Below are 21,947 nucleotides of genomic sequence, written 5' to 3' on the forward strand. Positions count from 1 at the left end.
GCTGGAATTTCCTCTGCAAACAGCTTCTGTGGGCAAGAGCCATGTGCATCGCTGCTTCTTGTGTTCTTGACACAGGAAACCTTGGTCAGGTAGCAGCTTCATGGGTGTGGCCCACCCGCTGGTCAGCCAACCCGGCAGGCGAGCCAGCCCATTGCTGGCCATGATTTCTAGTGGGTTCTGCGCCGGAGAGAATTCTGCGCTGGGAGAGGCAGGGGCTGAACATGAATCCTCAGTGCGTGGCTCCCTCCAGGTCCTCGTCATTTGCCACGGAGAAGCCTCTTCACGCCGACCCAGGCCACACATGTACTAGTTTAGTCTTTGTGAAACAGGGCAAGTGGGATGCGAGCAGGCTCCATTTGCTGCCACCCTTGGCTAAGCGCACCCATTAAATGAGTTCTGTATTGCAGGGACAGTGCGCACTACACATGCCATTTTCCCCACCTCTCAGGCAAGGAGAAGACCTGGAAATCAAATATGTGAGAAAGTGAGTGTAATTCCAATTATTGCAAAAAGGCCACTAGGAAAAGGCATGTAAATACGAGTCGACAAAGAACAAAACAATTCATGTGCTGAAAAAAAATTGGATGAAAACCCATAATTGCTTTAGGAGTTATGGCAGTAAATTATTTATTAATGTAAATTATTTCACAGGCAAAGAACATAGAGGAAACTTGAGCAGAAGGATCATACATTATGTATAAAAAGGAATTGTAAAAATATTACAGCAGCCCTACTTGTGCCACTTGGTTCAGGTTTGTCAAGCGTTTTAATTATAAGCCCTTACTTTCCATGTTTAATTACTCGGCTGTTAAAGTCTACTCTATACATAAAAGGGTTGTTCCCGGGGGCACGCTCTGTATTAATTTCTACAGGGGAAACCAGTTGGCTGCGTTGAGCTGTGCAGCACTAAAAACATGTCACTTTGGTCTTTTAACTCCACCACTATTCGTCATTGCAAGTGGAATGTGATTGCACCTCGTATGAAAAAGCTGGCATTTGGAGGTTGAGCATTTCAGATTTTTTAGAACAAATACACGACTGCAACAAAATGAGCAATAGCAGTAACAAAACCAGAGCTACTTGGGCCCAATCTCGGGTCTATGCCGCTTTCTCCACTTCTCAGAGGTGGCCATTTTGAATCTGAGCATGGACCAGGGCCCTCTACAAGATACTGATTATTAACGAAAACAGGCTAGAGTGAACCTTGTTTTCATTTTTAAAAGGACATCCATATACACCTGAAACTAATATAAAATAATACTGAGTGTCAACTGTAATGGAAAACAAAAAAATACATCCATATACAAGTATGCCTATGTATGATTTTTAGAAATTTACTTTTTATTTTTAATTTATTTTTATGTATTGTGGTCATATAGGTGATGTTTTTGAGTCTCTAAAATAGTATAAGGTTTTGTTTAAGACTTGTCTGTCCAGAGCGCTTTAAGTTTTTTCTTGCACCATTTATTGGTTTCAGGAATAAAGTACAGAATGGAAGTAGGTGCAAAGTGTAGTTGGCACGTGCTGGCTGTTTACGGTGACAAGTGAAAAGGGAACCTCTCAGGCTGCCTTCTCACCCAGGCTGGCCTGACTTGGGGGTGGGGAGGGGGCCCCAGTAGTGCCAGAGGACAGGGAATGACAGCTGCCACGCTTGTTTTGGGTGCCGCCCACTACGGTGCATGGCCAGTTTCCCTTGTACATGGAAAGGTGGTCAAGTTCGGAGGCAGCCTGGGCCACCTACACGAACCTGGCCATGGGATTGCCAGCTCTGCCTTTGGCCGGTTGCGTGTCTATTGCCCGGATGTGATGCAGCTCTGAAGCTCGGTGTTCCCACCAGTAAGCTGGGGTGGGGGGTGGGGCTGTGACACCCACGAGGCCAGTCCTTGCTTAGAGTCCACGCCAGTGCTGTTTTTCAGCTTCAGCAAGGACCCCAGTGTTGTGTTAGTTAATGAACAGTTAAAATGCGTTTATCGGCAGCTTCCTGAATAGCTCTCCCAGCTGCCAGTTCTCTCGTCTGAGTGATGGCGCCCCACTTTGCTCTCTGTGCACTGATCTGGGGATGAATCACAAGCAGATGCCCACTCTGTATACTCTGTGTGCACCTGCCACTAGGGTGGGAGTCCAGAGGAGACGATAAACCATACCTTTCTGTCCCTTCAGAGTTTTTGTTGCCATTGCAAATGCAAGCTTTTCCCTACATGTTTTTAAATGCCCCTGGAGGCCTGTGGTTGGAGAGGAAGTCGGCTCAGACCTGAAAGGGCTGTCACAGGGCCCTGTCCACCCTGCCTCTTACAGATGGGGAGACTGACTGAGGCCCACGCTCCCAACACCCAGTCTGCTGTGTTTTTTACTCCCCTATACTGTCTGTTTGGGGACCACAGGGCCTCTTTGCAAGAGCAAAGACTTCCCAGAAGCAGTGGTAGCCGCCATGGGCCACCCCCACCCAGCTGATGAGGGCCAGGCCCTGTAACCACTCTGAACCCCCCAGCCTCTCTGGCCTCCCCCAGAGCCCCAGAGCCAGCTTCCCTGCCTCCCTTGATGGGGGCTGGTGAGGAGTTTCCTCTAGCCATTCCAGTCGCTGTCCTCGTGCCCTGGCATCCTGTGTTACTGCCCCTGAACCCCAGATGCAACTGACATTTTATGATTCATCGCAGGCGAGAGGGCGCAACCACCGGCTGAGGCAGTAAAGCCTGAGAACTTTTTCTTCCTGACAGAGCTCTGAATTGAGTCTCCATTCTGGTGACACAGGGAAAGAGGTGCTCCAGGGGGCCAGGGGCTCTAAAGTTCATTTAAAAATAGATGACACCATTGTGGGATAACTCAGGTTATTACCCTGCTTGTTTTCCCCTTTGTTCTTTTTATAAGATCAGCTTCGCAAAACGTCAGAAAGATATCTCAGTTCTCTTGAGTTTCCCATTGAAAGGGTTGGTGAGCTTCTACCTTTAAACCAAGCCTAGAGTTCTTGCAGCCCCGAGACCAAGTTAGCACGACCCAGCCTACAGGGCAGGGGAGAGAGCCTCATAGCCCAGGCAGACAGGTGTGAAATCCACGAATGAGTCAGCCGGTCTTGATCTGGCGGGAGGCCTGCTGCCCGGGCCTGGGAGGCTGCAAGAGTCTCAGGTCTGTGCTTCGGCTGCTTAGCCTGTTCTAGAAACCACATTCTGCTGTGGTCATGTCCCCATAAGGCAGCCTCTAAGATACAGCACAGAGAGATCCAGGGCTGCAAATCTCCTCTGTCGTTAGAACATCAGAAGGCTTGTAGTCCCTTAAGAGTAGGGGCCCCTGGGAATTTCCCTTCAAGTTTAAGGGCAGAAATGGAAACAAGAACATTTGCGGTTGAATGCTATTTGTGTTTCTCTGAGAGCGTTCTTTCTTTGAGCTCTAGATTTGTGCACCCAGCAACCTCTGCCCTCCTTACTCGGGATCACAGGACCAAATCGGTGGAGGGTGGACCTGAGTTCTTGTCCCCACGTGTGTGGGCAGAGGCTTCTCTTGTACGTCCCAGGCCGATGGAACTCTTCCTAGAAACTTCCGGCTCAGTCATTGAGCCTCAGCTTTGAAGGACACCTTGGAGGTCACCTGGTCACTCCACCTGTGAGACAACTGGATGGTTTGTGTGGATTTTTGTATAGTTTTCCCTTCCAGCTGTAGGCAAAGTGTTGCGTGTGTTTATACTACATACATACAAACATTCCTGTGTACAACCTCAAACCTGTGAAGACAGGCTCAGCAGGGAGATAGAGAAACTCGAGATGCCCCTGAAGATTAACGTGATGGGGACGGCGTAGAGCTGGCTGGTACCTGGGCTCTCAGGCTGTGCCATCATGCCATGCCCGCGTCTGCCAGAGGCTTGGTGTCCGGACCTCCTCGGGGCCACAGGCTGTCTCAGGGAGAAGTTGGGAGGCCGCAGGCGCTTCCTCTTCACAGCGAGGTTGGCTTCTCAGGCTCTGTCCAGCGGTTCTCCATCCAGAACATGCTGTGCAGCTGGGGCCCTGCCCCCCCTGTGTAAAAGGCTGATGTCATTCTCCATCGTTCTGCTTTCTGGCCCAAAACGAACACCAAAACACCCACTTTCAGCGGTGTTCTGAGTCCAGATTACAGAGACTGGAATCGTCAACCTTCTGGAAGCTTCTTGGTGGGGTGTGTCTGAGTGCTCTGACTGGCTGCCGTCCTGACAGAGGTGTCTGAGGACCCAGGCCCCTGTGTAGCTGGTGGTCGAGAGCAGTGATTCTCAACAATTTTACAGTAAACCAACTTGAGGAACTTATTAAAATGCAAGCCCTTACTTGGAGAGATTCTGTTTGCCAAGTCAGGGACTGGGCCTAGGAATCTGCATTTTAACCCCATAGGACGCTCCTGTCGGTGGTCCCGAAACCCCATTTTGAGAGATCCAGATGTGGCACACAGCTCCCATTCCGGCCAGAACCCACCGAGACTGGTACCAAGGGCAGAAGAGCTGAGTCCCAGCTCTCTGAGCATTCTCTCCAGTGTCGTCACCACCTTCGTGATGGCTGTGGTTCTTGCAGGCCCTGCACTAGGCAACCGGTTAGTTCTCATCGTAGTTCTGCGAGGTGCTTACGATCTGTCGCCCTCATTTTTTAGGTGAGGAAACCAAAGCTCTGAGAGATTAAGTAACTTGGAGAGCAGAGGTTAGAGCCCAGCTCCACACCCTTCCCGCCGCACCAAGTGACGCCTGCTCAGTGGACTCCCCACGTCCGCAGCCTTTGTCACTGTTGAAAGAGTTATAGTTGTTTGTGCAGAAGTGATACTGAATGGAGAGGCGGGTTCGTCCCGTATCCTCTCCTCGGAGCCCCACCGAGTTCCTTTGTATAGCCTGCCGTCGGGGCCTGATACTCAGGGCCGTTTGCCATTAAAAATTGCTTCTATTCCTGTTTCTTTTGTCTGGTGACCCAACCCGACAAATGGCTCTCTGTTCCCTGAACTAAGGGGGAAAACACAAGGGCTAAACATAGCCTCAATTGTTTTTACTTTTTTTATGTATACTTCTCTAAGCGATAAAGATAGAAACAATTAAAATGCTATCATCTGCTCTGCAGACGGGACCAGTGGCCCCCTCGCTGGTGTTGACACAACCATAGCAGGGCTTTGCATTTTCAAAGTATTTTAGACATTACTCCTCCAGCCAGTCTCCTGGCTGTTTTACACACAACCATCCACGTCCCCAGTGGGGTGGGGAGTTCAAGACACAGCCCAGGGTGGACCTGCCTTGGCCAAGGAAGGGTTACCTGTGCCAGGGACAAAAGACAGGTGAGACCTAGTGAACGTCCAGGGCCTGCTCTGCAGCTTTTATCTGCACTTCGTCACTCACTCCTTCCTCCTCCACTCAGCCTGGCTGAGGTCTGCTGTGTGGCAAGCTCCGCACTCGGGACCCAGGAGCCATGCTGGATGGGACTGTGCTTGAGAGCTTAGCGCTCAGTACAAGTGGACATGGAAACAGATAATTAAGGTGCAGTTAACATCTGAGCCATGTTATTGGAAGTCCAGACAGAGAACTGTGGGTGCCCAAGGGCCGATGAGGGAAAGCATGGGCGTCACCAAAGAGGAGGTGATGTTTGAGTTGGCTCTTAAATGATGAGTAAGAGACTTTTGGAGGAAGGATACAGGCAGGAGAAAATCCCAGGCCTTTGCACCTTCACATCTTTGCAAGGCTGTGACAGCGTGAAAGAGCTGATGTTTTGGGGGAAGCTGCAAATCCACTGCAGTTCCATCAGACTCACATTTAACCAGTGGACTGAGCTGAGCACTGACTCTTCATCCTCCCTGCAACAAAGGAATCTCACATGTTAAGGCTCAGAGAGGCTTCCTCTGTGAGAGCGGGTAGTTCCTGCAGGCAAGCAGGAACACTTCAGAATTAGTCATCCGACCCCAGTGCCCCACCCCTCTGCATGTAAAAGTTACCCATGCTCATTCCTGCAGTGGATTGATTAAACTTTAGTTTTTATAAAGAATTCCTGGTGTGTAAGAGTTACAGTTCAGTGGGGGTGTGTACACAAATGTGCTTTATGGGCTGTTGAGGGACTTTTAAGGATGATTTGGACTCTACCTGATTCTTCCCTGACTTCTGTGTCACAGGAAGTGTGGCGTGCCTGGAGTGTAGGGTCTGCGGCGGAGCAGTGAGTCGGTAGGCACTGGGATGCCAGGCTGGAACGGTTGCATTCTTCCTGCCGGGCAGCGGGCAGCTGCTGAGAGACATGGACCACAATAGGTAGTGTGGGCCTCAGAAAGTTCTCTGCAGGCCGTGAGGAAGTGGGACTGGGTAGGGAGGCCAGAGGGGGCCAGTCCAGAAGCACCCAGACCACGAGATGGCATGAAGGGAACAGCACTGCCAGATGAGAGGGGCAGCATGGTCTGCTTAACTGGCTCCCAGCTCCCCTTTCTTCTCATGATTCCCCGAGAGCTGGGAAAATTCCAGGGCAGTGCAATAAAAGTGCTACAGAAAGTGGTGTCCTCTGAGATTGGGACCAATCCCCTTTAATTTCCCAAAGCCTGGGAAACCTGTGAAATTAAGCAGAGGTCACCGTGCTGCCATCTTGGGGCCCTCACTGCTCTGGGGCAGGGCCCACTGGTTCCTTCCTGGGTCCGGCACATTCCTGGCCCATCTGGCGCCTTAGTGCCTTGTCCCAAAAGAGAAGTTGGTGGCCAGTATTATTCTACGGGAACTTCCTCAAAGACAAAGCGGCAAACCCAGAGAAGGATGGGCTTGCAGGCCTGGCCCTGACTCTGCACAGCCTCGTGGGCTTGGTGGTCACATCCCACACGTATTTGGAGATACATTTGTCCTTATAGAGAATGTAGAAACTGGGGGAAAACAGAAAGGAGAAAAATATAAATCACCCCGCTGTCTGCCAATTGACTTGGAACCTCTCGGTTTACTTTTATGTCCACGGGTAATATACATCTTTTACTAAGTAGGAATCATGCTGTCTCTCCAGTTTTATACCCTGTTTCTTTATGCTCAGCATTACATCGTGAACATTTCCCCACATCGTTAATGTTCTCTGAAGCTGCTGTTTTCATGCTCCGTGCTATTCCTTGGCAATTTATTTAACCAGCCCCCCACTGTATTTGAGCGCTGTTTCCCATTTTGCCTTCCGTCCTATCATTTTAAAGACCATCATCACACATAAATCTCTACTTTTTTCTGAGGATAACAGTTCTTCTAAATCAGATAACAGATGGTTGTGACTCAGTCAGTGTTAGTTTGTATTTCTTTTAATTTTTATTATTAGTTTACTGCTTTCAGCAGCTGACATGACGAATTAAAACCGTTTTAAAAGAATGGTGACTAGAGCGCTAGTGGGTAACGAAGACATGTTGGCCAGCATAAACGCTACTTGCAGAAAGGTAATTTTTGGTGCTAGTTTATCAGATTCAGTTACAGGAACATGCGTCAGCACTTGCTGTACTCCGGGGCCCAGGAAGATGCCAGGATGTGGTGCGCTGGACATTCAGCCACAGCCCTGCTTTGTTCCCACTGGCCTAACTGGGCATCTCCAGCTTCTGCGGCCCTATTGTGGCAACAGCCCCTAGAGGTTCCCTGCCGTGTCCCAGCCCAGGGTCCCAGGCCCTCAGACTCTGTGCCTCATGACATGGCAGGGTACCCTAAGTGAAGAAGTATCCCGTTGAGCCCTGATTTGGCCTAACCTCTGGCTCACGAATCTTCTTTTGGGCCTCATAGGCCATTCCCTTTGAACCTGTCGTATAGGTGTGCCAGCGGGGACACTCAGTATGGAGTCCGTCCCTTGGGTGTCCCTTTGAGGAGTAGCCCCTTGTAGAGAGGAGATGGCTGTGTAGTTGCTGCCCTGAGCACTCATGTCGGTCACATGACCATTTTCTTAGCGTAAGGTCCATCTTGCATGACTCGTAAACTCCTTGAGGGCAGGGCCAATGTCAGGTTTCCCTCAGCGTTGTGGTGAAATGAAGAGCGTGGGCCAGCCTGTGTTTGCATCCTGTTAGCCGTGTGGCCCTGGGCCACTTCCTCAACCCTCTCAAGCCTCGGTGTCCCCATCTGTGCAGTGACGGTAGCCACCTATAGGGCTCTGTGTGGGTTACAACACCCACGTGATGCTCAGTAATTGATTGCAGTGCGTGAGAATCGGTGTGCGTTAAATACCTACTGAGAATCCTGTCTGGTTTTACTTCTGTCCTTCTACTGACTTACTGACTCAAGCCGCAGTTTTCTCTATATTCACGTTTGCACGGTTAATAAATATGTGTAAATTAGGGGAAACAATGGAAACATGCTAACTTGTAGGTCCCTGGCAGCACACCATGTCTCTTAAGTTGGCTTGTGTATTACAGAACCTGAATACAGGACTATGTCAAACTTTTCTTTGTTCTCCTGAAACTCTCAACACGGTGCCTGGTTGCATAGAACAACAACAAATAGTTCTTGAATATTTCATTAAAATAAAGGTTCAAGTGCGAAGTTAGCATTTCATGGCGGGATCAGCGTATTTTGTTCATGCGTTCAAGTGGAGACCTGATATGTAAGTTTAAATTGTGCCCTTAGGTCGCTGCAGCCCAAGACCTGGTCCTGTCGATCTTAACTGCCTTCAATATCCTTGTTTTCAGCGTGAAATCATGTGAACACAAGGAAAGGGCTCAGAGATTGGCAGCTGTTTTTGTTGATGTTGTGGAACATTTTGGTGGAGGGGACATAAACCAATAGAATATCCAGTTTCTGTTACCAGCAAGTATTCTAAAGATGGAATGCAGGTGTGGAACCTGGCAGCACCCCCACCCCCGTTGACCTTGACCCTCTCTGAAGCACCGAAAGACTCATCTCTGAGTCATGGTCTTCTGCCAGGGCAACGAGTCCCAGCCCAAGAGCCACAGAGCAGGGAGACAGGACGTGTATCGGACGTGTTGCCTGAGTCTGCTGCCGCCAGGCAGGGGTGGGGCAGGTTGGCTCCCCATCTATGAAAGGAGAAGAGTGCTTTGGGTGAAAAGCACTACTTTGGGGTTTCCTGGGAGGCAATACGGTATGTTGGGAAGGAAACCTATTAGGAGGCTGGGGGATTCCTGGATTCTAGGCCTCGCTCTGCTTCTAAGTCAACACCTGGGACTTATATCCCTTCTCTGAGCCTCAGTTTCTCCTCTATAAAGTGAGGTTGGAGTGCATGGTTTTAAGGGTCTTTCTGGCTATAAAAATCCTGTTTAAAACAGGTTCTTGGTAAGGAGACAGGGCTGGTATGAAGGGCTTCTCAAATCCTGTTTTTGTCATTTATGAACCAGAAAATGACAGATGGCGAGACCTGGACAGGAAATGCCCTCTTCAGATTGACCAGCCGAGTGCCAGCATCTGGGAATGCCTGCCTGAGAAGTGTCAGGACGGTGCTCTGTGGCACCGGGAGGCAGCGACTGCCTGTGCGGTCACCAACCTGATCAAAGACCTCAGCCTCAGCGACCACAATGGGAACCCCTCCGCGCCCCCCAGCAAGCGCCAGTGCCGGTCGCTGTCCTTTTCCGATGAAATGTCCAGCTGCCGGACATCATGGAGGCCCTTGGGGTCCAAAGTCTGGACTCCGGTGGAAAAGCGACGATGCTACAGCGGGGGCAGCGTCCAGCGCTACTCCAGCGGCTTTGGCACCATGCAGAGAAGCTCCAGCTTCAGCCTCCCCTCCCGGGCCAATGTGCTCTCCTCCCCCTACGACCCGGCGGGATTTCACCACCGGTTTGGAGGCCCGCCCTGCCAAGGGGCGCCTGGCTCGGCCACCTGTGGACAGGCAGGCGACATTTGGAGCCCCGACCTGAATCCCATAGGAGGGGGCCGGCTTGACATGCAGCGGTCGCTCTCCTGCTCGCACGAGCAGTTTTCCTTTGCGGAGTACTGTGCGCCCTCAGCCAGCAGCACCCCTGCCTCAACACCAGAGCTGGCCAGGCGCTCCAGTGGGCTCTCCCGCAGCCGCTCCCAGCCGTGTGTCCTTAACGACAAGAAGGTCGGTGTTAAACGGCGACGCCCTGAAGAGGTGCAGGAGCAGAGGCCTTCCCTAGACCTCGCCAAGATGGCACAGGTAAGAACCCCGGCCACACGGAAGGTGCGTATTGGAGCCTCGGCTGGTCCTGGCCCATCCCGGGCAAGTGAGGTGCCAGTTGCAGGAGCTCCCAGGAGTTAACGTCCTTGTATTTTTAAGTCCTACTCAAACAAAGAGGAGGTCTGTTTTTGTGTGTGTGTCTATGTCTCTCCTTTTAAAATCAGAAATGTTCTGTCCCTGTGAACGCACTGCAAGTGGTACAAAAGTAGACAGATGGTGAGAGGCAGGGTGTCAGCCAGCAGACCCGTGTCACCAAACCCTGGTGACGCTCTTCCTTCCGTCACTGTGATAGAGTCTGTTGGGGGCCCTCCTTGCAGCCACTGTGAGAAATACTCGTGTCGGCCGGATTCAGTGTCACTTGGATTAGGCTGATCCTGAGACTGGGGCCATGTGTCATGGGGAGAGAGAGAGAGAGAGAGAGAGAGAGAGAGAGAGATGGGGGAGGCACTTATTCGTTAGATTAAACTGTCAAAAATGTGAGATCATCAAGGCACTGATCACAACCCTCTGCGCCGCCTCTGTAACCGTCCTCAGGGTTCGCTGTAGGCGAGGCCTCGGGCCACACGCCCCTGTCACTTGCCCTTGATCCTCTGTGTCTTGGAGCCCTGCTTTGTGCTACCATTGGTCTTGGGTATTGATTAGAATGAGGTGAACTTGGAGTTAACACCCTGTCATGAGGAGAGTCCCTGAGCCTGAGCACCACCTGCTGTTTGGTTCTTACTTGGGAGGCTGAGGAGGAGAGCGTGATGGCGAGGCCCAGGGAGCAGCGTTGGCCCTGTGACCCGTCCACTCCAGGATGGTGAATGTGGTAGGTAGAATGTCACACTCCAGGAGGCGCTCCGGTGCTGAGTGCCGTGGTTTGACCATGGTCTTTTCTGCTCTTGTGTAAGCATCCTTCATCACTGGGCTTGAGGGGGATGGAGACCAGCGTGGTGGGCAGGGGTTGGCCTTGCTCGTGCAGCGTGTGGTCACATCTGGACAGACAGGCGCATCGTGTCCACTCCTTCTCAGGCCGGCACAACTGCCTTCCAAGTGCCCAGTGCTGCTTTCTTGGCCGGGTGTCCTTTCCTTTTAGAAGGAAAATATATTTTCCATTTCTGGCGTTTCCTTCTCTCTCCTTTAGTTCCCCCTCCCAGCCTAGCAGTGCCCCTCTCACCAAAAAAGAGGTGCAGGATCTAAAGCCTAGAGTACACACCTGGCCCCAGAGGCCAGACTTTCTGGCCACCGCTGCTCAAGAGCCCAGGCCCTGGCTTGGGGCAGCCAGAGTCCAAGCTCATCATGTGCCTGCCTCCCCTGTGCCCGCGGGGTTCACTCAGGGGAGGTCCCAAAGGAGGCCTGGGCAGGCCGCCATCTTTTGCCCCAAATTTTCACATTTCCATTTTTTTCATCGCTGCTCCAGGTATGTCCCTTTCTTTTTCCTGAGGACTTTACAGCTAGACAACGATTGAATGAATTCATTTATGTTGGACACATGGGTGGAATTTTTCTTCTCTGGAGAAATTTAAATAGGTAAAAAGGCTGGAAAGGTGACAGATTTGGGTGACTTCTGAAGGAAACCCAGAGCCCTGAGATCGGGGTGTGATAAATGGCTTCAGTTAAATTTTTAATGCTGAGCTTATTTTATTAGCTAATAAGCTAGATAGGTAATAAAAACAACTTACACGTGTTATTATATTTTACTAGCCACAAGTTGGAATAACACCGCTGGCATCACTGGAGACGTTTCCCGTCCTCACTTGGGTAGAAACCGTTTAAAAACATATTGCTCGGTGGTGCTGTGCCCAGATGTATAGATTGCTTCATTGGCTCCAGGCAGGTCTCCAAGATCCTGAGGAGGCCGCCCTAGTTCTGCCTGTCTTTTCCTGGCCAAGGCCTGGGTAGGGCAGAGTCCAGGGAAAGAGAGAAGGGGCCTCTGGGAAGCATGTGTGCCCAGGGGCCGTGACTAGCACCCTGGGGATGGACCCTGAACTCTCCCCCCTGCACCACCAACCAAGCCTCTAGACCCCGGCCAGCCCTCCCTCCATGGGGCTCTGCCTGCTTGGGCTTCCCACTGGGTGATTTATGGCCTCGGGAGGTGGGCCTTGCTTTTCCAGAAGCCTTAAAAACCAGGCCCAGGGGTAGCCCCTGTGCATCTGAAAAGAGGCCTGGACCCAACCTGGAATATGTGGGGCCCTGTGCCTGGTACCCTGTGAGCTGGCGTATCACTTGTGACATGCACCTGCTCGTGGCCTGATGACAGTTGGTATGGCACTTACTGCCCACAGACCCTCGCCTCCTTGGACTGTGGCGTGACTATTGGGAAGTGAGGGGCATCTGCCCATCCATGGAAAGGTACACTGGTACTTGCGTGTTTCCTGCCATCGTTTCCTCGAGCTGGATCATGGGCTGTCTTTCATTGGTCTTTTGATCTTGGTTTACACATTCACTTGTTTGGGGGGAAGGGACTTCGATTGAGCATTCTTATAGAGGAGCCCCTTTGTGCATGAGAGGCTCAGATGGGAGGCGCAACATGCCGCCAGGCAGACCTTTGGAGCGACTGGGAGTTCTGACAAACCCGACCCCCTGGAGGTGCTGATGGGCTGGGGCCTGGGGCCCAGAGCGAGGGTGGTAGCCAGAGCGCCTCCAAATTGTCAGCAGAAAAGGGACCCGAGAGAGAACCCAAGCGAGTCAGACCTGCAGGAGAGGACAGACAGCGCTGAGGTCGCAGTCCCTGCCCTTTGCATACCCACGTGCGTATAGTAGGATCAAGCGTCCTGGTGTGTGTGTGGGGGGGGGGGGCGCTGCTGTGAGCTGCAGGCTCTGAGCTAGCAGCAGAGGCTGGCAGAGGTAGAGGAGACCTTGGGCCTTGTCCATTCCAGCCCCTCCAGAGGAAACAGGCCCTTCTGGAACATGGTGTTCATCTTTAGATCCACACTTGGCGGGGACGTCAACAAATCAGACCTCCCGGGATGGGGCAGGAGGCTGGCAGCCCTGGGAAAATTGCAGCAAATACCACCACCACCACCACCAACAGCAACAACAACAACAACATAGGACTGTTGGGAGGAATAAGGGAAGTAATGTGTGTCTGTGTATGTGTGTGTAATGTGTTAATGTATGTGTGTGTGCATCTATATAGGTATGTGTGTACCTACATACAGATGTGTATGTATAAACGTATGTGTGTACCTATATTGATGTATGTGTGTGTATCTTCATACACACACACAGACACACACACACACACACACACACACACGATTAGCCGCTGAATGGCGGTGAGTGCTGATGTATACTCAGTATCATCACAATTGCAGCGCTTGGGAGGAAAGACATGGGCTCATTCTGGGTGACTCCAGAGGCAGAGCTGGGACGAGAAGGTGACATTCCCGGGAGGTACACTCAATTCATTTAAGGACTCCCCTTTGTCTTTATTTGTCCGTCTGTTTTGTTCTGGTTTTACCCTCCGTTTTCTGTCCTTGCCATTTACTTCTTGTTTGTTCCTCTTCTTGCCTTGACCTTTTCTTTTGAAAATGGGGAGGAGGCTTGCCCTGCAGCTCAGATCAGCCTGCGGTGGGTGAACTCCATGACCAGACCCCAGGGTGGGGAAATGGTGACAGAATCGGAATCACCATGGCCAGAGATTTGCTGTGTGAGCGTTCTCATCTTAACATCTGTCACCCATGGAACTAGGGAGGCAGTGACCCTGGGAGCCCACCGGACGCCCCTCTGGATGCCTTGCCCCATCTCAGCTTCATCTCTGGAGCATAGCTATGCAGCCGGCTGGCAGCGGGGTTCTTGTCTCTCACAGGAGTCGAGGCTGAAACACAGTGTGTGTGTGTCTGTGTGTGTGTGTGGGGGGGCTACGAATTGTTTTCAGACTGTGTTTGCTCTTGTCTCCTTAAAACCTCAGTGCCAGCTCGCAGGCAAGGATGTGGGTCCCGAGTAAGGGAGGGTGATTATAGTGAGGAGGACCCCCAAGGAGAAAGGACACCAGGGCCTGGTCCAGAAAGGCCCATCCTCCCTGTCATTGTAACTGCAGCCACTGGGTTCACAGAGCGGGCTGCTTGGAGCCAGCCCAGGGGGTCAGGCCTGCCCCATCCTGCCAGGTCTGCTCCTGCTGACCTCTCTGTGCAGCTTTCCTCACGTGCTCTTTTGAGGCCCTTTCTGCCTGGTGTTTTATGTGAAGCCGCAGCCTCCCTTTTGCAGCATGACAATGTGTACTCCATCGATGGCAGAGCCCAGCTTGAGCACATGAGTTGTTTATTAGCAGGACTTTTGCTGACATGACAAGTTATTGCTTTTTTGAGACCTGGTTTGACCACCAAGCAGTGGTCGATCCCAGTGGGACCTGAGCGGTGCGTGGCCATTTCGACACGGATTGCATGTGTGTGAGCAAAGATTTCAGAAAAAGCAGCAACTAAAGATTAGCTGCTGAATGGCGTGCCCCTGGCTGTCACGGTTCTTGCTGTATTTTTAACTCCAAGCTGGTCAGCTTGAAAGAGCAACAAATTGTATTTCTCAACAGTGCTTCAAACAGAAGCAGACATTTGTGAGGAGGGGTCGGTCGGGCCGCCAAAACAGAGGTTTGATTGATTGCCGCTGCCCACACACTGAGTCCCTGGGCCGCCTCGAACAGGCAGCGACTGTTATGTTAACAGATGTTGGAGGGCCCATGAAAGCTGGCTGGGGGCAGGTGGGGCAGGAAAGCAGCGTGACGTAGAAGCGACGCTGGGAGCTGTGGTCCTGCAGATGAGTCAGGAGAGCCAGTTGAACGGGGCCGTGGGGGCGAGGGGAGGCCACAGGATGTCGTCAGAGCGGTTATCACAGATGCTCAGCAACTACTTGTGGCTCTTTGCTGGCGTGGTCGTCCCTGGGCGAGGCTTCCTCTGGTCACCTGCTTGCTGCCATGTGCCCGAGGGAGGCCGCCATGTGGGGTGGCCCTTCACATTGCTGGCTGCATGACCTTCTTGCTCTGGCAGCTGCAGGCCAGCTGTGCTTTTCCTTGGCAAAGTCCCTGGGCTCAGGCCTGGCTTGCCTGGGCCTTTATGGCCTCGTGTCCACTCTGCCAGTGGGCGGCCACCTCCTCGTTTCAGTTTCCCGCTGCCTTGCCCCCTTAAGCACCCCTCTTGCCAGTGTGGGGAGCCATGCCGACAGCAAGCAGTGGAATTCAGAGTGGATTGCCCTTTACAACACAGAATACAGACGGGCTTGAAGATACATTGGAAGGTAGTCACGGAGAGCCCTGGAATTCCATTTGGAATGAAGTAAATGCTGAATAAAAGTAAAGGCAAAAAGCAGTGTGGCACATAGGAGTAGTTTCTGATGCAGATACAGCCAAGATAGGCTGGAAGACAGGAGGAGAGCCTTTAGGGCCTGGGCTGTCAGAGCTCCCGGATGCCAGGGGTGGTGGCTCTGGGCATCGACCCTGCACGTCTCCTTCTGTGCTCTTGACAGACATTGCTAATCAATCGTGGCAGTCTTTCTGGTTGAACTCAAAGGAAGTCTTAGCGTCCTCCCCTCAGTGATCTTGGCAGCCACTGCTAATTGATCTGCCATTTCACTTGAGGCTGAGACGTCCAGAGTCCAGGGAAAGTCAGTGAACTTGCCCAAAGCCACGTGGTCAGTTAGGAGACTGGGAAAGCCAGATCCTGGGCCCCCTAACTGCAGGTTCAGCACTCCTCCTGCTGCCGTGCTTTGTCCTCTGCGAGGACTGCCAGTTGGCCTTTCCAGGTAGCTGACACGTGCAGGACATAGAGGGCATGGAGAGGGAAGGTGTGGGCTCTGGAGTCAGACGGGCTCGTTCCCCATTCTGCCGCTTTTGAACTACGTGCCCTTGGCAGGTCACCCTCTGTTAGCCTCCACCTCCTTGTCTGTGGGATGAGAAAGGGGAGAAGTCGCAAAGTATGGATCGCCCGTGATTGACACCTTGACTAACAACCAAGCCACGCCCCTTGGCCTGTTTCCTGTAGCTCCATTGGGCAACCAGCTGGGCTTGCCACCCCTGGTGTAGGTGGTGTCACTGCCAGGCGGATCGTGCCCACGGTGGAGCTGGTGGGCGCCGGAGCCAAGAGACTATTTTCAGCTCCCCTGTCTCTTTTTCTCTCAGAAATAGGCATGTCAATAACATCACAGAAACCCTCACGGGGTTCTCATAATTCAAGGAAACCCCTGTTCAGACACCTAGGTCATTCCTCGCTGTCCCTAGTCGCAGCCACCAGATTGCGTAAGCAGTCTGCTTAAGGTCACTCGGATTGGGGCCGAGTGTTGACACAATAGCTTTGATCTCCCAGGGAAAAGAAAAATAGGAGTTCAGAAGGGGACATGCCAGGGAGGCAACTTTTAATGCCACTTGGTGATTTTCCATGTTTAAGTGAGAAGCTTTCTGAGCCGCAGGGTGTTTGAGATGGAGGTGATGACGCTCTGGGGGTGCCCACAGTTGTCTGGAGGAGGAGCCTCTGCTTCGTACGTCAGTTGCTCTAGACGGAATCCTCATCCCTCCTCCCCCAGCTCCCCAGATGTGCTGGGAGCACCCTTGGCTTGCCAGCCGTGCTCTGGTGCTGGGTCCAGGGGCCCGGGCGATGGGGGCCCTGTCCTCAGGAGGCCACAGCCTGTGGGCAGGAGGATGGCGCAGCTGAGGACATTTTCAGTCCTGCTTCACGGTAGGAAGGGCCTGTGGACCACTTAACCCTTGCCTCTTTGGCCAGCTCGACTCCAAGGGCCCACAGCGGTGGGTTTAGAGAAACCCTCCTGTCACTTCCAGCCTGCCTGAGAAGAAGCCGAGTGTGGGCAGAGACACGTGGACAGAGGGCTGGTGGAGAGCGGGGCCTCATGTCAGTGGGACAGGCTCAGTCCTCATCCTGGGCAACTTCTGTGAGCTCTCCACACCTCAGTTTCCCCATCCACAGGCAAGGCAGCCACGCCGTCTCTCGTCGTATTGCTGGCAGCATTAAAGGAGGTCATTTGTGTGAAACACTCAGGCTCAGAACTCTGTCGGCCCAAGATTAGCGCTCAGTGAGCGTCACCTGCCATCGACGCTGTAGGGAGTGACATTTTAGGAATAGGAAGAGAAATTTGTCGAAGGAAGGTATTGTCATTTATCAGATGTGAGCGATCCTGTGTGGAATTGGTGGGGACTCTCTCGCTACAGCTCTGAGGTCTCAGCCATGTCCCACTCCCAAGAAGAGGGCCTGGGGCCCGCGGCTTGTGTGACTTGTCCGAGAGCTAAATTTGAGTTGCTGAGTTGCACTGTTGTGGTTTGGACCAGGGCTCTCGGGGTTCTGCCCTGTGGCCATACTGTAGATGCCACCTGGATCACAAGGGAGGCAGTGGCCTGTCATGGGAACAGGGCTGCGTTTGGAGTTAGAAGACCTGGGTTGAGACGTGGCTCAGTCCTGGCTGTATTGTGACCAGGAGCCAGCTGTCCCACTTCTCTGGAGCCCCGGTTTGTGAGCACGCGCACCTCTGCCCAGGTGTCGCTGAGAACCAGCAGCTGCCCAGCCTCTCCCCAGAGTCGGTCTGGGCCCGACACTGGGTGTTCAGAAGTTCCCTGAGTGGGGGTTTGGGAGCGGCAGGGTGGGCAAAGGCCCAGCCCAGTGACTCTGCAGAGGCTGGCGATGGGCTCGTGTTCTGTGGAGACTGGGGCTCAGGAGGCCCCTCAGCCAGGAGGCCCCGGGTCAGCGTGGACTGGGAAGGGCCCCGTTTCTAACTACCCAGACACGGGACAGGTGCTGAGCACTGTACTTAGCAGAACACTGGCCTCCCCACCTGCTCACAAACCTCCCAAAGCACCAGCGGGCTTGGGCTTGGCTTACGCTGAGGTGGGGACACAGCTGCCTCAGGACGGTCTGGGAAAACGTCTAACATGGGCATTTCCAAGGCGTGGGTGGTACAGGCAGCTCCGAACGCGTCCTGCTCAGTATCCTTCCGAAGCGTCTTGTGTTTGGCGTAGAGTGAATGATGGGGGACCCAGTGTGTGCTGGGCGGCTCTGGTCCCTGGTAGCATGTGGAAGAGGCCAGGCTTCCAGAGTGTTCTCACAGAGCACATTGGGATCAGTGAGGAAGGAAATAAGCCACCAGGAGGCCATCCATGAAAGAGCATGGGGTAGGGGTGGGGTGGGGTGGGGGCTGCAGGACAAGCACCAACGCTGGAGTCAGGAAGGGCTGGGAGAAGCCCATTGTGCCTGGAACAGAGTGGATGAGAGGCATGGCGCCCGAGCAGTGGGTCTCCGAGGTAGATCCTCTGAAGACCCTTAGCTTTTATTCTGAATGCAGGGCGAAGCATTAGAGGGTTTTAGGAGTGGAGCAGCAGCTCCGCCCAAAAGCCCTTCTGGCTGCAGTGAGCAACATGGACTGAGGGGTGTGGGGGAGGCGGGAGGCTGTTGGCAGACATAGTGGGCTAGACCAAGGTGGGGGCAGTGGGCATGGTGATTCCCGTTATGGGGCTCAAACATTCTGCAGATGGGACCAGCCGGACCAGTCAATGGCTTAATCACGTCATTAGCTTCCAAATTACCCTAGTTACTGATTTCACTGGACAGAGAATCAGTCGCCCTCATCCCCAAAGATAACTACCTGTAAGCTACCCTATTTAATACTTTCTGGTTGTAAGTCCCTCTTGTTAGCTAACCTGCAGCCCTCACTTTGCCTGTGTTGCATTTTCTCTTGATCTGTTTTCAGTAGAAATGAAGTCTAGTAGGTCACTGCAATTCATTTTGTTTCTACAAGTATCCTTGAAACCCCCAAATCCTTGCACATCTGTGCTCTGCCAGCCCAGGCTGCCCTTTCCCGCCCTATGGAAACTCAGTTCCTATCCTTTCCCATCACCCATGTCGCCAAGCCTGTGACAGCTTTGCTGAAGCTTCTCCGTCCTTGTCCCCTTGAAACTAGGCGCCCCATTCTGGACTCAGGCTGGAGAAGGCGAAGGCCGGTTTAGGGCCTGTCTTATTCCTGCTTCTTTATCAAGAATGTTGGGGTGACGCCTCCTGGGAAGGGACTCTAAGTCCTGGTGAGCCTTCGGGCCTATGAGAACCCCAGGGAGGGCCAAAGGCAGATACACAGAGGAGTGTCACTGAGACGGACGGTGATTAATTACGAGCCAGGCCCGGAGTCGACACGTCGGACGCCTGTCTGTGTCTTCATCCAGTGCAGGCCACTGGCTGTCTGGGGACCAGCACAGGATGAAACCTTAATTTAGCCTGTTTTGCCTTTTGCAACACAGTACTCCGTTGTCCCGAGCTTGGCATCAACGTAGAATCTCCCCTGTTGACATGAGCCATTTATCGATAACATTTTTGCAGAATCAGCGTCCTGAATTACTGCCCTTTCTTGCAGCTTCAGGCCACAGTGGAGAACTAAAGAAAGCGAATGCCACACAGGAGGACAAACCCTGTGCTGCAGTCCCCAGGCTGGCAGGAACTTGGTTTGACTGGATTCAGAGTGGGTGTTAATTGCCTATTTATGGCCAAAAGATTCACAATGCCTCCTTTGAAAGTTAGACATAGTAGAACTCTTGGATAATTCCTTTTGGGGAGGGGGAGGGTTTTTTTTTTTCCCTCTGTCTTGAAAAACAAAAGAAATGGTTGGTTCCAAAATATAACGCAACCACCACAAGCTTCGTTTGTGAGCCCTAGCAGTGAGCTCACATCAGTCATGTGTCACTCAAGGCCACCAGACACCCAGCCCCTTCTCTGAAACAGTGCAAGGTCCTATAATGCGTTTATCCTGGCGGAGCAGGTGGTGGGGGCTGCAGCTGTTTCCTTGCCAGAGCTCTGCATGGAGAGAGTGTGGCAGGTCGCCTGGTTCAGCCACGGCCCTTTCAGGGACAAAACCACCCATATGTCCACAGAGAATTCACTGTGAACAGTTGTCAGCTAGGTTTCCGAGTACAGAGAAGCCAAGACGGGAACACCAGGTAACATGGAGGAAGCAACTGCAGAAACTGTTCCCACCCCGAGTCAGGGCGACAGTTCTGAACGCTTGGAGAGTCCGCAGACCCCCAGGGTTGGGCCCCAGACCCCTGAGCCGGGGACAGTGGCCCGTGAGGGCTGAGGAAGGGGAGGGCACTGAAGATAAAGCTGGTTCTGTGCATGTTGGGAAAGCTGCAAACTGGAAGCCACTGCTGCGAATGGAACACACTGCCCCTGCTGGGTCAGGAAGCATGGCTGGTGACAGTGACAGCACAGGATGCAGGCAGGAAGAGGCAAGGGCCTCCTCTGTCCTCCAGCCTCCCCGTCCTCTCTAGCACTCCTGTTGGTAGCGCCCTGCCCCCCAGAGCGCGTACAGAATCTGGGGGGGAGCGGGCGTGGAGCTGCCTGTGGGGACGTTCTTACCTCCCCGTGGCTCCTCTATCCACTAGCGTCCTAGAGCCTGAAGCTGCAGACCGTTCTCGCTTTCTTATCTGTTTTTTACCTCCTTACCACTTCGTCTTCACTCAGCAGGTACTTACTTACCTGGTGCCTGCTGGGGGCCTGCCACTTGGCTGGGCCCTGGGGATATTTCTGTAAGACACTCACGATTGCCACTTTCCTATAAGCTACTTTCTAAATGGGGGATAGATAATAAGCAAGCAAACAACAGGCAAGGTTGTTCCAGATAGTGATGTATGCCGTGAAGACAATAAACCAGGCGGATGTGATTTAGAACGCCAGGCGGCAGGAGAGGAGATGGAAGTGGCCGGCTTTAGATTGGAGGGACAGAGGCGGCCTCTCTGAGGAGGTGCCTTTTGCTCCAAGGGCGAAGTGATGAGATGTGTTCAGCGAGGTAAAGACACTGAGGGAGAGCATGCTAAGAGAGGTAAGAGCGAGCACAGACATGGGGAGGTGTGTGGGCTTCGCAAGTTCAAGGCGGTGTGCCGGGGTCCTGTGCAAGGGGGTATAGGAGGGGCTGCAAGGGGTTGGCAGGACCAACTTGCGTGTACTTGTGCTGAGCCCCAGGGGAAGCTGTTGGGGGGATCTGATGTGATTCACGGGGTCTGGGACCCTCTGAATCAACTGCCATGAGGATTTGACCTCAGATCACACCTGGGGAAACTGGCACAGGGGCGTGTGAGGGAGAAAGCAGACCGAGGCAGGGGACTGGGGGTGTGGGGGGAGTTAGGCAGGCACCTCTTGCCATGTGCCTCTTGTGGTGCAGTGCCACCTCCTATCCCCTGGCCAGTGGCAGAGAGTGGCCCATGGCTCATCCCCTCTCTGCTTACTCCCTCCCCACATCTTTACACATCAGCCTGGCTCTGGAAAGAGGGGTCCTCAGTTCTAACCATACTGGCCCATGTTGGCAGGGGTGCTTGGTTGTTCGGGGGCCTCCCTCAGGTATGTGGCTCTCGGACCAACACCTCTTCAGGGAACAGAACTGTTGGCCGTCTGCTCCTCTGCCGAGTGGCAGAGCAGCGACAAGCCCTGCTCACTCTGGCCTCCATGGCCTGTGGGCCACGGCCACTCACAGGGGCCCCTTTCTGGGGTGAGCTCTGCCACCACTTGTGAACCATGGGCCCAGGTGAGTCTGGGACTCACTCTAGGTTTCTAGCTCCCTGATGGCAAGGTGGGGACGGTGGCATCCTCACCACAAGGCCGTTCACAGCCTTTGGCCCAGAGCCTGGTCCACAGGATGTTCTCAGGAAGTGTGGCTGTTGTTTATCAGGTCCACTGGGCCCCCACAAGTGGGCCTCAGTTCTAACGTCAGGTGGTGCAAACCCCGTTGCCTAGACTTGTACTCCTGTCCCTTGGGCAGACTTCGCGTTTCTTGAGCTCCAAGTTTTCTGGTTGGTGAACCAGGGCACTGCGGCCTCTCTGGGAGGGCACTGCAGCTCTGCCCGAGCAGTGTGGTTCAGCTGACTGTTCTGGGTCCTTCCGTTGTACAAGGGAGAAGGGCCCAGCAATCCGGCTCTGCCGTGCTGAAGGGAGGCACCCGGAA

At 53.2% G+C, this 21,947-nt stretch overlaps 1 protein-coding gene across 7 annotated transcripts in view; it reads left to right on the plus strand.

Moving 5' to 3' along the window:
- Nucleotides 1-21,947, plus strand: part of FAM53B (family with sequence similarity 53 member B) — a 115,010-nt gene that overhangs the window by 56,649 nt on the left and 36,414 nt on the right. For all 7 annotated transcript variants that reach the window (XM_019742162.2, XM_074338828.1, XM_019742167.2 and 4 more), the window contains exon 4: nt 9,259-10,037. In XM_019742162.2, coding sequence (XP_019597721.2) covers nt 9,259-10,037 — 779 coding nt within the window. The remainder of the gene's footprint in view (nt 1-9,258; nt 10,038-21,947) is intronic.

This window comes from Rhinolophus sinicus, linkage group LG07 (assembly GCF_036562045.2).
Source record: "Rhinolophus sinicus isolate RSC01 linkage group LG07, ASM3656204v1, whole genome shotgun sequence".
Classification (NCBI taxonomy): Eukaryota; Metazoa; Chordata; class Mammalia; order Chiroptera; family Rhinolophidae; genus Rhinolophus; species Rhinolophus sinicus.